Source organism: Humulus lupulus, chromosome 5 (genome assembly GCF_963169125.1).
Source record: "Humulus lupulus chromosome 5, drHumLupu1.1, whole genome shotgun sequence".
NCBI classification, from domain to species: domain Eukaryota; kingdom Viridiplantae; phylum Streptophyta; class Magnoliopsida; order Rosales; family Cannabaceae; genus Humulus; species Humulus lupulus.
In genome coordinates, this window is record NC_084797.1 from 76,417,259 (window position 1) to 76,428,274 (window position 11,016).

General features: G+C 35.8%; 1 protein-coding gene across 2 annotated transcripts; it reads right to left on the minus strand.

Annotated features, from left to right (window-relative positions):
* Positions 1-1,673: 1,673 nt before the first annotated feature.
* LOC133777454 (uncharacterized) lies at positions 1,674-8,645 on the minus strand. 2 transcript variants are annotated; one of them, XM_062217050.1, is made up of 8 exons: positions 8,194-8,645; positions 7,424-7,571; positions 6,777-6,927; positions 3,757-3,882; positions 3,587-3,667; positions 2,819-3,017; positions 2,446-2,716; positions 1,674-2,331 (listed from the first exon to the last, which is right to left on the minus strand). In XM_062217050.1, exons 1-8 carry the CDS (start codon positions 8,386-8,388, stop codon positions 2,087-2,089), a joined length of 1,416 nt encoding a protein of 471 aa, XP_062073034.1. In that variant the 5' UTR covers positions 8,389-8,645; the 3' UTR covers positions 1,674-2,086. The 2 variants fall into 2 exon arrangements, with proteins under 2 accessions (XP_062073034.1, XP_062073035.1); XM_062217051.1 differs by having other exon boundaries at positions 2,819-3,011; positions 8,194-8,643.
* Positions 8,646-11,016: the final 2,371 nt, after the last annotated feature.

An 11,016-nucleotide genomic window follows, 5' to 3' on the forward strand; every position in this document is an offset into this window, starting at 1 on the left:
CTCTACAACAGAAAGGAACAAGGGTTAAAGAGAGCAAAGGAAGGAGTCTCAATATCCGCTGCATAAAAAGTAGGATTCTTAAACTTTGTTATTTGATTTACTTAATGAATTTCATTAGAAACGTGTTTCTAATTTGTTTTATATGTTAATTTGTTTAATATATGAAACATACATGAAAATATTTATGATCCTGTAAAGTGTATTACCAACACCGACGGATACCAACGAAACTTGACATTGGGTATTACTTCAAAAAAAAATTCAAAATATTGAGTACTTTTACCACTAATTCCCCTAAAACTAAATTTAATTCATTAAACTTAAAAACAAATATGAAAACCTAAACCTAATATCAAATTAAACTAACAAATACTAAACCTAACAAAATTCAAATAACAAAACCTAAGCCTAACAAAATCTTCCTCTCAAAGAGATGGTAAGGTGAGGTGCAAGGGTCATTAACGTTGGTGACAGTGATCAATAGGCATTAAGGCTAGCGAGGCGAGGCAATGACAAGTTGGGCTGGGCACTGCGTCAAACGGTCTAAATCACCAGGACGAAGCAAATGAAGGGGCAGAGGACAGGCTAATAAGGATGGGGGGATTGGTTCTAGGTTGTTGTTGCTTGATCAGCGAGCTAATTAAGGATGGGGCTAGGTTGGTGCTTCAAAACTGACACGGCTGGGTTAGATATGGTTTTTAGATTATCATTATATGGTTTATGACTTTTGAATTTTATTTTTATATTTGGGATAAAAAAAAGGGTTTTCAGATTTGTTGAAGAAATTTTAATGTTGGTTTATAAATTTAGGAAGATATATATTTTTTTATATTCGACTTAGTGCATTATTTTTTTTTATCTGATCTGAGACTTTAGAATTTTCGTAGAGATTCTTTGTTGGCTATCGAGTTGATAATTTGAGTTGTTTGTATGTCATCTTATTTGAAAATTTTGAGTTTGTTTCTTGTATGATAATAATTTAAGTTGATTTTGGATATAAATATGGATTTGACGAACATATTCGACAGGAACTTGATGAATTTAGTTTGTTTCTTGATGAATGCATTTGGTTTTAAGTTTATTTAAATCAAATTTAGAATGTAATTTTTTTTTCTTTAGTGAAAATTCAAGTTTTGAAATTTTTAATGAATTTAATGTTTTTTTAATTTAATTTTTGCTATTATATTTTAATTAATTTAATTGAAATTTAAAAAATAGATTCTATTTTATTTTATGTTTTTTTAAATGAATATTTTTAGGTTTAAATTTATTATTTAGGAATATAATAAAATAAAAACAATTTAGTTTGGACCAATCCCAAATAGCCACGTAGTAATTTGAGTGACTCCTAAGGATAAGGTACACGGTAACTAATTGTTGACATGAATTTTTGCCTAAAAATATAAATAACAAAAAAGAAAAGAAAACAAGAAAAAAAACTTTAGTACTAAACTACCATCTGTAGCACAACTTCAAGTATTTCGCTGCATATATACTTAAAATTTAACATCTTAACACTAAAAAAAAATACTCAAAATTGCTAAAATACAGCAGCCATCACTGTATAGACGATTGGTCCAACTCATACATTTTTTTTAAAAGTAGTTGAAAATGATTTTAAAATAGACATTAGCAACATAGATATCTAAAGTTTATCAAATGTAACACATTAATAGTCAAACAGTTTTTCAGAAAAAATACTCAGTCGCCAAAACAATATGGCTGTTACTACCAATTCTGTTAACTCTGTCATATAGTGACTAGACATTATAGAGTAAACAAAACAAACCTAGTAGCCATGGTCACACTATAATTATATGATCCCTTTATACACACTATAGACTACCAAGCGTAGACATTCTGGGTATGATAAAACATGTACAAATTATGTAACAGAACCCCGAAATTCTTATCCTAGGTATTACATCTCAATCTCACAAGGCCTTTGTGCCCAAGAATGCAACATTAATAAATAAAATAAAATAATTGGTAAGCGAAAGAGCATTCGTTCTAAAGAAATGCAGAACACTAAAACGAGCCCACTACTATAATAAACCCAAAATCATCCAAACCAACAAAAGGATCTTTAGTTAGACCACACATGAACAAGACCATGCCTATTGCCCGTATAGATTTCGTTGCGTTCTTCATCATAGAAGAGAGCAGTTATGTCTTCCAAAGCCTCGGTAACTGTGCTTCTTACCCGAGAGTATTTATGTTTTGAGCAGTTAGCACTGCTACCACAGTCGTCAACTTTGAGATGATGGTTGGTAGTGTTTATTTTAGCCAGGCATTTTCCAGTCAGAATATTGCTGATATTAATGGACCCAGCTTCATAACAAACGTAAAATCAAACTTCAGTACATTATATGAAATCATAAAGAGTAAGAAGATCTCTAGTACCACTATTTTATCTATAACTAACAATACAGTTGAGAGAAATACCATTTCCTTCAGCCCAATGATCCTCGGAAGAAGCCTTGCAGTAGGATATAATAAGATCCTGATCACAAGTGATATAAATGTTGTTTGTATTGCAATCAGGATGCCACAGCATATGATCCTCAAATGAAGTTACACGCTCCCCACGAAAGTTCCAAACAGACACAGTTCGATTTCTAAATGTGAGAAACAACTGATTCTCATACAGAAAGATAAATGCCGAAGGAGTCATAAACTCAGTTTTGCTAACTTCCATTAGCTCAGTATTGCGAACCTACAAGCATTATATAATTTTTAATTTAAATATGCTTATATGTAATTAGATAAGAAATCTAAGAGCATTGTCAGGAAAAGGAAAAGAAATGACACTACTTACATCAAGGATCTGAAGATTCTCATTTTCTTGTTTGACAAGAAGTTTCTCATTGAATTGTTCTATGAACTCTACCTTTTTATTTCGATGAAGTAGATGATTGAAGGATTTAAGAACTGTGCCATCTTCTATTGATAGAATTTTAAGAGGAACGTGGCTGCTAGCTCTATTAAAAATCAATAGCATGATACCTGGACTGTAACTAATGAAAAAACATCAAGACGCAACAACACTCGAAAACATGATATCTGAAGGAAAATATGTTATTATGTTTGTAGTGATAAGTTTTGCTGTGATATATTTCTTCTTTTGGAAAACATGGTGAATAAATTTATTTCGAACAGATATATCTCACACCCAAACTTATCAGTACGATGTATTTCAACACTCCACACAGAATAAAACTTAAATTCATAGAACTAGTAAAACTCAATTTATTTCAACATCCCAATCAGACAAGGGAACTAGGAAAGTAATCTATTCAGGTTATATAAGTTCAAGAAAACAAAAAAAAATATATCTCAAGCCTAACCAATTGTCAAGAATGTAAACTTATTTGGATTACAGCAAGGTCATCACAGATGCAGAGCTCCAAAGTGTCTAAGGTTAGACAGATTGACATATAAAAGATTTATAGGTGACCCCAACCAGAACATTCATGTTACGAACACAGCCCATACAATTAAAATATAGAAAATGAATAATGGCAGCACATAATTAGAACAAAAAGAGTAAGACATAGTTTATAATCTTTAGAGAGAAAAAAATTACCTAATTTTGATTTCTTGTACATGTTTATCTGATATAGAGTATAGCATAGTATAGTTTTTAAGGTCAAACACCTTATATATGCTGAAAAGAACATAAAACAGAAGCCTGTTAGAATTCGAATGCAAATGGCAATGACAGAGTGCAAAGCACAAATCATTCAGGAAAGATACCTATCCTGCGCAGAGTAAGTTAGCACCTTCCCATTAACATCATCAAACTCTACAAAGCCAGGCCACTTCAAAGATTCAGACTCAAAAAGAGCAAAACCAGCGTCAGGCTTGCCCCTTCTTATGTATCTAGCCACAATTCACAAAGATACAATAAAATATAATATACAAAAATTATTGGGTAATTATTTTTTCTTATCACTACAGATAGTACAAAGATTTTATGGAAACAGATGCATCTTTATGGAAACAACTACACCTGTGTGAAACAAAACGATACATTTATGGGTTTATATCATACAATATTCTTGAGTTTTTTTTTTTTTTGACAAACAATATTCTTGAGTTTTAACAAAATATTAAATGTAGTTTTATATTATTAAAAATTCCGGAACGAACTTTGCTATTACCAAAACAAAACAGTTAACTTTGACCCTAATTCAAGTGTAACTGGATTTAATTTACTTTTTTAAAAAACAAAAACCACAAAAAGTCTAGTTTAAATTATACTGATTAATTATTTAAAAATCAAAATTAATGTTACAAAAATCAAATTCAAAATTAGAACTCATATAATACTATAAATACATAATTTAATTTAGTTATAATTAAATTGAGGGTATTTTGGGACAAATGTTACCCTCTCTTTTGTTCTGGCAATCACAAGTTACAGGACTTTACAAATATATAGTTATATCTGCTATTTAACTTAAAGTCAGGAACATAACGTGATATAAACTAAAAACTACTTATAATTGCAGGTAACCTTGGGGTTTTCTTGTTCTTTTTTTTTTAAATATTTGAATATTGTTAGTTCTATAAGTTGTTACACTAAAAATATATACAAACTTAAGTATCATAGGAGAGAAAAAAAACCAATAATTAGCAAAGTCATCAATATTATAAAATTCAAAAAAATATTGCAATAAAATGTACGATAACATATATTTCATTTGAAATTAAAATGATAAGACAAAAGAATTCAAAGATTATGCTAGAGAAAAATACAAACATAAAATTGAGAGAAGGTGAATAAATCATTGATAATTTAAGGGTGTTTGTTTTGAGTAGTTGAGTGACCTTAGAAAGTGAAGAGAGGCTTAGAATGAAGGTAATATTAAACTCAAGTGTATAAAATAGTTCAATTTACCCTTAAAATACATGTGGGGCCCACGAAAATTATTAACTTTACCCCTAAAAAATTAAACCAAACATAGGAAGTGTTTTAGATTCTCATTCTCACTTTCATTTTACCCCATACCAAACATTCCCTTAGAATAATAGAGGGGAATTAACTAATGGAATAGGATTTTGTTAGGAACCCAAGAGTCAACAAATAGACATTAATAAGTAATGGGGATGGTGAGTTATATTTTGTAATAAAGAATAATAAAGTAGTAAGTGGTTTTGGGAAGTGTAAGAGCCCACATTGAGTATATTTAAATAGGGCAGTGGAGATGGAGAAGACATCCATTGTATGAATATGAGATTAGGAGCAATAGCTCTTTGGGGAGAGTGATGGTCTCTTGAATACCACTGGGTTTATTAGCTATGCTATGCTATTTATCTGGTCAATGTTCTTGTAGTGTTCTACGTGTTGTGTGTGAATCTATTTGGGACCTAACGGTGGTATCAGAGCATCGATCTTGGCCATGGCAGAACAAGTTTTGGAAGCTTGCAATAGACAGCCAAAGACAAAGGAGGAATCATTTCAGACATGGAGCCAATAACTTGATAAAATCAATCTGAATATGACTCGAATTCCTGTTATATTGGATATGCTAGATTCTATTCATTCTAAACTGGATGGACCAGGTGTACCGAGACTTTTAGCGATGACGATGGGTAAAGCTCCTCACTACAATAGTGGAGATGTTGAGAACTCGAGTCATTTCAGAACCAGCCCCCTTTCAAAGAATGTGTCTCTGAATCTAACAAAAGTAGTGGTGGTGATGGGGGTGTTAGAAAACCACTGAAGCAAGATTTTTCAAATGGTGAAGGTAAGCATGATTCACTATCCATAGTCATCCTTGACAACAAAAGAAAAACTTAGAGACTAGATGCGAAAGAAAAATCTGATGAAAAACAATACTCTCTGTTGGAATCTGCGACTGAATCACGATCTTCTGTCTTCATTCAAGTGAGCTTTGAGGAAACATTGGCGCCGCAGGAGGCAGTGACAACAGTAGTTTCATGTGGTGGGGATTTCGTCCTGCAAGGTCGACTTCATTGTACTAGCCGCCGTGAAAAGGACATGCCATGGTTTCCAGTCTCCAGATTTTGCTGTTACATCAAGGAAGGTTGCATGATACAGGCGTCATCTATTTGACAGAGGAAGAAAGATGACTCAAAATCTTGTGAAGAACCCAACCAACAAAATTGAGGCTGAATTGTCCAAAAGGATATGGGGTCTCCAACAAAAGTATCAAATATCTATCATAGAACCCATGAAAATGAATCTATTGATATCTATAGTTCAAAATAAAGAATTTGCTCTCCAAACTGAACAAAGACTTGCTTGCAACAAAGTTAGCTTTCTTTTCCTCACCTTGAGGACAAGGTGAATTTTGGGCAGTTGGTAATGTTAGGAACCCAAGAGTCAAGAGTCAGCAAATAGACATTAATATGGTAGTGAGGATGGTGAGTTATATTTTGTAATAAAGAATAATAAAGGGATAAGTGGTTTTGGGAAGTGTAAGAGCCCATATTGAGTATATTTAAATAGAGCTGTGGAGACGGAGAGGACATTCATTGTATGAATCTGAGATTAGTAGCAGTAGCTCTTTGGGGAGAGCGGAGGTCTCTCAAATACCACTGGGTTTATTAGCTATACTATGCGATTTATCTGTTCATTGTTCTTGTAGTGTTCTATGTGTTGTGTGTGAATCTATTTGGGACCTAAGAGATTTTTGAAGCCAAACAATCACTAATCATGAACAAGTTACCAACAAGTCACCTATAAAACTAAACGTTTCATTAATAATTTGGAACAAGTTAAGCATAAAAATATATGATCTACTTACTCAATTCTTGTTGATCTGCATTTCAAAGAGCTGAAACTGTCTGAAGAATAGACTGAAACAGTGATGAGTGAATCATTGTTTTTATTGTAAAACAAGCTTCTAACGACTTCACCAGGACTAACGTTCAAAAAACAAAGTCTCTCATTTGTCTCTGTAATAAGAATAGGCAAGAAAAAATATGTAACATAGTTTCCTCATCAGAGAAATTTGAAGCACAGTGGATGATTCTTAGAAAAACACAGATTTAAGCATTTAAAATTCCAGCATAATTCAACTGAAAATGTAAGTCAAAACGGTTACTCAAGTGGAGAGGAGAAGAAAATGACAACCTTCTAGATTAATGCTGATGTATTTCATCACTAAAATTCGATTCTATATTTGAGAAAATTTACATAGATGCTTTTCCATAATATGCAGTGATAACATCAGCAACAGCCAAATAGAGCTAGTTATTGAAGAGCTTTTCAATGAGACATTTACGTATATTATTTGGTGTAGCATTTCCAAAGTAAATGTTTTTGTTTTGGAGGACATATAAATTTCCAGTATCAATATCCATGTCAAAGAACAATTCATAGCTGTGAACCAAGTATACCAAGTAATACATTCATCATAATTAATATTAGCAGAGGTAAGTTTGTTCTCACCTCTACAAAAAGCTGCACAAACACCAGAATATGCAAGAGCAAAGACAATGTCATGTGCAGAAACTATCTCAATGATTTTTGCTCTCTTTGATAGCAAAGGAAATTCAGACAAGCACTGCCCCTTGGGATCATGAGAATCATATTCATCCTGATGAAGGAAAAATAAACCTATAATTTCAAAAGATTTATAGCTTTTCTAGAACAATTTCATCAGGCATTAACAGTAGCATAGCATATAAAGCAAGCCAGTAGTTGAAGGTGTAGAGTAGTACAATCTAATGAATTACACTACAAATGAAAATTATAGTAGAGGGGCATATAAAACCAGATGTTATGTCCTTAATCTTTCAGGGGGAAAAAAGAGTAAACATGAGGACGAATATTTTTTCCCTTGCCTTTTCTCCAACAATAATAGATGTCGATTTATGAGATTATAGTCCCACGCTCATTCATACAAATCACATCTGTTGTAATCTAACATACATGAGTTTTATTTCATTTACGAAATATTTCTTATTAGCACAAATTAATTCTTCGGGCTATGACGACAGTCTCAAAACTATAGGATCTTCATAATAGTAAGAATCAAATTGATAACTTAGTATCTTATGTACAAATAGACATCATATCTCAGGGGTTTCGATGGATTTTAGACTCATCATTTTTTATGGCAAACCAAACAAAATTTTCACAAAAAATAATATAGTAAGAAATTATTAGCAACACTAGAACTAGTTAGTTTCGTGCATAATGAAAAGTAAAACACATACAGTGAGGCGCATGTTACGGAACCCCTCCAGGGCATTGCTCATACTAAATGCACGATCACGCTTGGAGCAAATCTCACGCCTTTGCAGCTTCTTTACACTATTTACGGATGCATCGGCGCGGGGTCTCTTCTTCGCCGAAACACGCCGGACCGAACACGGCCGAGGACTTGCTGAAATCCTCCTCCCAACTTCCATTTGTTTCCTTCCCAAAACTTCTGAAAATTTCTTGAGTCTAATTCAGTCGTTGACTGCGATTGAGATTGGGATTGGGATGGAGTGTATGGACTTAGGTTAGGCGTCCACCAGAAGGAACAGCAACCCTAACCCCCTTCCCTCCCTCCCCAAAAGCAGAATGAACAACTATTGCCCTCCTTTATTTTCTACACCAAATTCTAATTAAATAATTAGGGCTGAAAAAATTAAAAACCAAATTTGAAATCTTCAAAAACCCATGGATGAAGAAGAAGAAGAAGCGTGTTTAAGAAAAATATATATACCAATTACAACAGTGTTCACATGATTTATTCCGGTAAATCGGTGATTTATAATTATATATTGGATAAAATACTTTTTTTTCGGGACTACTTGTACTTTTTCCCTTAATTTTTTTATATTATTTTAAATTAGAAAAAAAATTATTTTAACATTTAAAAAATATTAACAACTTGTTTTTAAATTTATTAAATTATATAAAATCCAATAAATAAAAAAATTAATAAACATTAATTTTTTGAATCCAAATATAATTTATAAAAAAAACTATAATGAATTTTTCTAAACTAAATTAAATTAAAAACTCAACAAAATCTATATTTCAAATGTAGATAAATAAACATATATAGAAAAAAAATCAAGTAAAAATTTTTAAAAAAAATAATAATTTGGTTTAGTTCAAAGTATAATTTAGTTTGAAAATATTGAGTTTAGTTTTTTAAATTATATTCGGATTGTTGGCGATAAGAACTCGTCAACTAAATTAGATCAATAACTTCGTGAAGAAGTAGATTTGAATCAAATGAACTTCAAGTCAACTCCCTTATGATTTCAAGAACACAAAATATAAGTGCTAAAATTTTAGAACGAAAAATATAGAGAATGTAGAGTGTCTATTCCCATTAATAGTGTATGGTTACAAATTTCTCTAAAAAAATCCTCCTCCCCTTTCTCAGGTGAAGGGAGGTTGTATTTATAGTAGAGCACTATTGGCTCATTGTACATGGTGGTCCCTGGGGACATGACCCTGCATATGCAGTCTATAGATAGTAGTGGTGCCAAGAGCGTGGTGGTCGACTCTAGTACATGCTCAGAGTCTACGAGAGCACCTCTACTTTAGTACTTAGTTATGCCTCCACCATCTGTTTGGTACGAACGTCAGAGGTTGGCTGGGAAGGACCACATCAGGTACCCCATTCGTACGACCACTACTTGTCTAACGTAGTCTTTAGGTTCAAACACTTGGGGCATTCAGAGTCGTACCCCTGTACGTACTTCATATCCGTATGATCTTTTTTTTTTTTTGAGTCATTCGTGGGATTTCTTATACTCATCATGCACCCTGCTCTCTTAGACTTTAAGTGTTGGAGCCTTTATGGGTCATCATGGGAGATACGATCCCACAAGGCACGAGAGATCAGAGCCTCTAGGTGCCTGTTGTAGGGGGAAGGACCGTGTGCGAGGTGGTGTCTCGCGAGGCGGTCTGCCGAGGGCCAGGGGCGCGAGGCCATTGGTGCACTGGTGTGCGAGTGCGCTGGTGCGCGGGTGCGCTGGTGCGCGGGTGCGCTGGTGCGCGGGTGCGCTGGTGCGCGGGTGCGCTGGTGCGCGGGTGCGCTGGTGCGCGGGTGCGCTAGTGCGCGAGGTGCGAGACGCAGGGGTCTCGTGAGGCAGTCTGCCGAGGGCCAGGGGCGCAAGGCCATCAGTGTGCTGGTGCGCGAGGTGCTGGGGTCTCACGAGGCAGTCTGCCGAGGGCCAGGGGCGCGAGGCCATTAGTGCGCTGGTGAACGAGGCGCGGGCCAAAGGCATGAGACGTTAGGGTCTCGCAAGGCAGTTTGCCGAGGGCCAAGGGCTCGAGGCCATCGGTGCACGGGTGCGCTGGTGCGCGAGGCGCAGGCCAGAGGATCGAGATGCTGGGGTCTCATGAGGCACAAGCCAGAGGATTGAGACTCTGGGGTCTCACAAGGCAGTCTGCCGAGGGCCAGGGGCGCGAGGCCATTAGTGCGTTAGTGCGCGAGGCGCGGGCCAAAGGCACGAGACGCTGGGGTCTCGCGAGGCAGTTTGCCGAGGGCCAGGGGCGCGAGGCTGTTGTGGGCATGCGAGGCGACGCACGCCAGAACATGGCCCTTTGGACTTTTATATAGGTGAGGCGAGGTGGGGTGTACCAGGGGTCACCCCCTCGCAAGGGCCTCGCGTGGGGCAAGACGTGACAGTTTTGCGAAGGTCTCGCGTGAGGCATAGGTCTTGGATGGGGTGAGACACGAGTTGCTTGGCATGCCCGAGATCACTTGGTTAAGCCTCAACTTTTCTCTTGAGCGTTGACTATGGCTGTGTTAAGATCATGTCCAAGTTTTGGCATTCACACTTGCCCCCCAGTCTACGAGAGGGTCTTCAGGCTCTCTGGTAGACTTCAAGGTACGTTGTTTTTGGAATGCCCGTGAGGTATTAGCTTGCTTCTTCATTGTGGGATTATAGAGAAACATACTTTGGAGTTGATGACTATTATGAGATGTTGAGAGTGAATGTGAGCCTATCATTGTGCTCCGCAGATCCCAAGGCAAGTGCCTAGCCCCCTTGCCACACCCTTGGGATCTCCTAGGATGCACTCTCCCT

Coding starts and splice junctions, on each gene's coding strand:
- LOC133777454 (XM_062217050.1), bottom strand. CDS start 8,388: ATGGAAGTTGGGAGGAGGATTTCAGCAAGTCCTCGGCCGTGTTCGGTC. Junction 7,572..8,193: donor TCCGTAACATGCGCCTCACT/GTATGTGTTTTA, acceptor TTCCTTCATCAG/GATGAATATGATTCTCATGA. Junction 2,717..2,818: donor AGAATCTTCAGATCCTTGAT/GTAAGTAGTGTC, acceptor TAATGCTTGTAG/GTTCGCAATACTGAGCTAAT.